The 5437-nt window shown below is 44.1% G+C and overlaps 1 protein-coding gene across 1 annotated transcript; it reads left to right on the top strand.

The window, feature by feature from the left end:
• Window positions 1-2797: 2797 nt before the first annotated feature.
• Window positions 2798-4533, top strand: LOC117737796 (serine/threonine-protein kinase pim-2-like). The gene is made up of 7 exons (XM_034543982.1): window positions 2798-2927; window positions 3090-3187; window positions 3337-3384; window positions 3496-3714; window positions 3894-4074; window positions 4173-4346; window positions 4442-4533. The coding sequence occupies exons 1-7, from the start codon at window positions 2882-2884 to the stop codon at window positions 4531-4533; spliced, it is 858 nt and encodes a 285-aa protein (XP_034399873.1). The 5' UTR covers window positions 2798-2881.
• The last annotated feature ends 904 nt before the right edge of the window (window positions 4534-5437 follow it).

Below are 5437 nucleotides of genomic sequence, written 5' to 3'. Positions count from 1 at the left end.
TAGAACGATTCCAGTGGGCAATTTCCAGACTTGAATTGCAAGCGGGGGGGAAAAGAAATGGTGATTATCTGAAAGAGAATATAGACTGAATACATTCTTGGAAACAAAATGCAGAAGGACACGTTTAATGGATACGGATCACTTATCTGTACAGTTAAGACTAACATTTAATACCCTATACATATCTTATATACCTATATGGACTTGGCAAGGAATATGAATAAAAAAATAAAAGACAACGCTCTTTAGATTGAGAGTAATCAATCTCCCCATTATTCATTTTCCTGGCCACATTGATTCTGATGAACTTTGAAGAAGCTGTTCAGAAAAGAAGTAATAATATCGCATTAAACTCGTAATATCGGTGCCATCCGAGGTTCCCCTCTGCCTCCACGTTGCATGAATTCATTAAGCTGTGCTTAAGTTTAATAAACCCATTTATTCATCACTGAGTTTTATTGCCCTCCGAGGATCTTATTACTGTTACGAGGGATTTTTTTTCTTCTTCTTTCTTTTCTTTAACGCTAAAACCACAATTCAGAGAAGCACCTGAACCTCTTTTGAAGATGATAAAATAACAACACATCCTGTGGGTGGTGACTTTGGTATTGACTTTCTTTTAATATCTCAGGAAAAACCTAATGTCTAATGCATGCTGTACGAACGGTTTCTCTTCAATATCTCCGCACGTGCGCCCGGCTGTCATTTATTGCAGCATTACATCATTCGCACGATGGCGCTTTAAAGGCCGGCTCACGCGATTGAAAAAAAAAGAAAAAGAGAAAGCCACAACAAAGTGAACGAGCCGATTAACAAAACCAATACGGTTATTGACAACAGGCCTGACCCCAAACTAATGAATTTCAGCCCCGGCCTGTCGAGTGCCATATTCATAAAAAAGGGCTCTGCGGCTGACTGTAACGAGGCACTGAGTGAAGGTTTAGTGGAGCCCACTGTCTTATTCCGACTCGGGAGGAACATCTCACTCTGTGACTGAGCAGCAGCTCTGTGAGTCAGCCTTATTTTGTCCCCCCCCCCCACCCCCCCTTGCTTGTGTAATGGAATCAAAACACGGGGTGAGATGATGCCTGAGCTGGCAGTCAGGCGGCGGTGCGCCCATATCCTGGAGCGCAGGGGAAGCCAGACGGGGGCCCACTTGGAGCGGCGCTCTGCTGCCATCTGCTGGTGTCGAGGTGGAAGCTCTCAGCGAACGGAGCCCCTCCCCCCCCTCCCCCCCCCATCCCCGGCCTCTTGGGCTGTACGCAAAGGTCAGGGCGTCCTCTTTGGATCAGCTGTAGTTTCCCCTCAAAGAAACACCTGCTGTGATCAAACCTGCAATTGCCAAAGGTTAAAGTGCCTCGCTCAAGGGCACGCTCGCAGTATTTATTCATTATATTATTATTATTATACACGGCTACAGGAAATATGTTTGGTATCATGTAAATACATTTTAGGACTCGTTTGCTGGATCCTGAATACACTTTTTTAAAATCTATGTTATATTTATGTCTAATTTCTTACTTGGCCTTTAGTAATGCTTAAATTGAGGTTGATTGTATTAAATAATATTTTCAGACTTTTAAAAAATATCCCTAGATCGAAATAATAAAAGAACATTTTAATAAATAAATAATATGTTAATTTTATGGTGAGTAATGTAGCCTATATAGTTTTCAAAAGGAGGAATAAAAGAACAACAAAAAAGAAAAAACTGTTTGAACCCGTTGTCATGGTAACCCATCAACAGCTGTTGATGGGTTACCATGACCAAAGTGGTGAACCACAAACATTTGATTTATTTTGTGTCGCCCAAAATGTACCACATTGACACACAAATTATACATTTGTATCAAAGGGTTTTACAATGTGTACACATATAATAATAATAATAATAATAATACCCTCTATGCTGCTACGCAGTGTGTTTAATGCATTATGAATGATAGTGTTTAAAGCATTATGAATTATTGTGTTTAATGCATTATGAATTATTATGTTTGATGCATTATGAATCATTGTGTTTAAAGCATTATGAATTATAGTGTTTAAAGCATTATGAATTATAGTGTTTAAAGCATTATGAATTATTGTGTTTAATGCATTATTAATTATTATGTTTAAAGCATTATGAATGATAGTGTTTAATGCATTATGAATTATTATGTTTAATACATTATGAATCATTGTGTTTAAAGCATTTTGAATAATTCAGTGGTTAACCTCCATATGTACAAAATGTGACGCCACACCGGTTTTGAGACATCAGTGAAGTGTTCCGGAACATGCAGACAAGAACCCGAGAGAGAACGTGTCCCGGGTTCCACGTTCCGTTCCCCTCAGCTGAAGAACACACACAGGGCCAAAGCCCCTCATGTGATTGAAGCCTTGGACCGACGTCATCGTGTGAGGAACACAACTTTAGAAATGGACCAAGACTCTGCAAAGCACACAAAGACTGGAGGTCCTCCAGCCCTCAGCAGAGGTGAGTAGGAAGCCCACAGTTAGGACTGCTGGATTATACACAAGCATCAATATAGTGAACCACTAGTTGATATTTGACTTGTTTTTCTAACTTGTAGAGCACCAGAGGTCAGTGGCTAGAGAGGGCGTCATGACCCGGGGCAGGAAGGCCCTTCTTCACAGTATGGCCCTCATCACGAGGACAAAGCTCCCTGAAGGAGAAAAGGTCTTCAACCTGAGAGGAAGAGGGGAGAGGAAAGCCCCAGAAGGAGAAAAGGTCTTCAACCTGAGAGGAAGAGGGGAGAGGAAAGCCCCAGAAGGAGAAAAGGTCTTCAACCTGAGAGGAAGAGGGGAGAGGAAAGCCCCAGAAGGAGAGGAAGCACCGGATGTCGCCGATGTTGAAGGACCAAAGAGAGACAAGATGAGGAGGCTGGGCCTGAAGGACACCACACAGAAGACCCCTAGAGGTCAGTAGACATGATGCATGTAGGGTTTGACCTCATGCAAGTGCAACATTAGGATGTATATTAAGTATAACATAGATTTAAGAGATTTATATTAGTGCGTTTAGCTTTCAATTGGTGTCAATCACAACGGTATGAAAAGAAAATACGTGTTTCTCTGTTCAGCTGAATTTGAGGCTAAATACCAGCAGCTGCATCAGCAGCTGGGGGCAGGAGGGTGTGGATCTGTGTTTGCTGGCTATTGCAGAGAAGATCGTGTGCCTGTAAGTGTTACACACACACACACACACACACACACACACATTAAATCAAATACGCACACACACACACACACACACACACATTAAATCAAACACACACACACCTGATATGGTGAGGGAGGGCTAACACTGGTCTTGTTTGTGTCTCGTAGGTCGCCATCAAACACATCCCAGAAGACCACGTCTTCTGCAAACACGTGGTGAGTGTTACAATCTGCTTCATTGTGAGAGCGCTGCTCTCTCTTCCTGAATGTTCTACGGGTGCATCGCGGTTCATCTCTCATCCTCTAACTGCGTTTGTGATGTTTCAGGACGATACCGGGAGGGAGCTCTCCATCGAGGTGGCCGTCATGCTGAGACTGCAGGAGGAGACAAGCAGACCGGTAGGGGCGTCGGCACCGGTAGCCCTACTGGACTGGTACGATCTGGGCCAGGAGCTGATCCTGGTGCACGAGAGGCCGGTCCCTTGCAGAGACCTCCTTCACCACATCGAAGGCAAAGGAGGCTCCTTACCAGAGGAGGAGGCCAAGGTAACAGCTGGAGGGTCCTTGTGTGTTACAGGAAGTTAGAGGCTACCTAAGGGATTTATTTAGCAATTGAGTTTTATAGTTTCTATTCATTGTTTCTATTGATGCTGATGATAGAAACAGTTGTAGTCAGCTGAGAGTCAGAGGCATGTCAACCCCACTCATCTCTCTCTTGTTGTCAGGTCATACTTAAACAGCTGGTGGATGCAGCAGTCGACCTCCAGGAGAAACAAATTTTCCACCAGGACATTAAGGTGGCAAACATATTGATCGAGACCGGCTGGGACGTCCCGCGCGTTCGTCTTATTGATTTTGGACTGAGCCGCTTCGTGAAGAAAGGGGCCTCGTACCGCCAATTCCACGGTAAGACGTCTACCTTTACTCCGGCTCTTCACCCACCTGAGACTTTCACCTTGAAACAAAGCTCCTCACCGTCTTGTTATCATGTCTGTATATTCTAGGTACCTTTCTCCACGTTCCTCCAGAGTGGTACAGCTGTCACAGGTACCGGGCCGGACCCGCCACGGTGTGGCAGGTGGGAGTGGTCCTGTTCGAAACGCTCCACGCCGGTGAAAAGTTTAGGACCCCCAGCTTCTTGAATAAGTCGCTGACAATCAGCGAGACGCTGTCCGAAAGTAAGAAAAAAACATACGTCGCAAACACGTCAGCGGACACAAATCTGTTCATTTTATTTTTCACCCTCACCTTTCTCCTCCTGCGCTCTCTCCAGATTGCCAGGACTTCTTACGAGTGTGTTTGATGGAAGACCCCAAACAACGACCGACCCTGAAGATGCTCAGACGTCATCGATGGCTAAAATAACCACACACACACACACACACTCTTACAATCTACCAATCCATCCAATTATTAAAGATGTGGCTTTGCGAAGCAGCAGGCTCATAGAGCCTTGCCGCAGCAAGCCACACTGCATGTACTCCTGCGGGCTTCTTTTTTATTATTATTATTAAATCGGCAGAACTTTGGTCGAGCGTACAAGCAGCAGCGTTGCTCGCATATGCGTAAAAAATAAATTAAAACGTGCGGCCTGATCGGGAATCGTGTGCTGTGACTTTTCTAAGAGATCGGACCGGCGCTTAGCCTCCAAAACACCAAAAAAAGGGCGAAAAGAAAACGCTAATCAACGCTAATCTTTGTGCCCACACTGTGTCTCCATACATTAAATTAGAGAAATAATTTAAAGTTTAAAACGTTAACATAAGGATGGAGCTTATTTATAAATCGACACTAGAAACACATTTCATACACGACAGTCCCACCGGTCACAGTATCTGAAATATTGGCGAAGAACATAGAGCTACGGTTAACTGACTTTTTGAGATAGTTTGATAGGTGATCCCTCCATGTTAAGCCTGACAGCTGTCGTCCCTTTGAAGTTATCACTATGGCAACCTTTGATGTTGGCAGCAAACAGGTGTTCTAATTAGTGCAGTTTGACAGACACACACACAGATTCTCATTTATAATACGTAGTGGGGTCATCGCTGCGGAGGAGAGATATGGAAATGTGGGTGTGTGACCACTAATACACACACACAGGAAGGAAGCCAGTCAAGGAGGCAAGGAAGGAAGGAAGGAAGGAAGGAAAGGGAAGGGAGGGAAGGAAGGACACTTTTGAGATCAGAGTTATGGTTTTCTGTGAAATTCCACATTTTGACAGGTTCTTTTTCATGAAGTACCAGCCTCGTCAGACACACAGCTGCTT

This window comes from Cyclopterus lumpus, chromosome 10, assembly GCF_009769545.1.
Source record: "Cyclopterus lumpus isolate fCycLum1 chromosome 10, fCycLum1.pri, whole genome shotgun sequence".
In the NCBI taxonomy this organism is placed as follows: Eukaryota; Metazoa; Chordata; class Actinopteri; order Perciformes; family Cyclopteridae; genus Cyclopterus; species Cyclopterus lumpus.
Note: the sequence above shows the minus strand (reverse complement) of the source record. Positions and strands in the feature narration are given on the sequence as shown.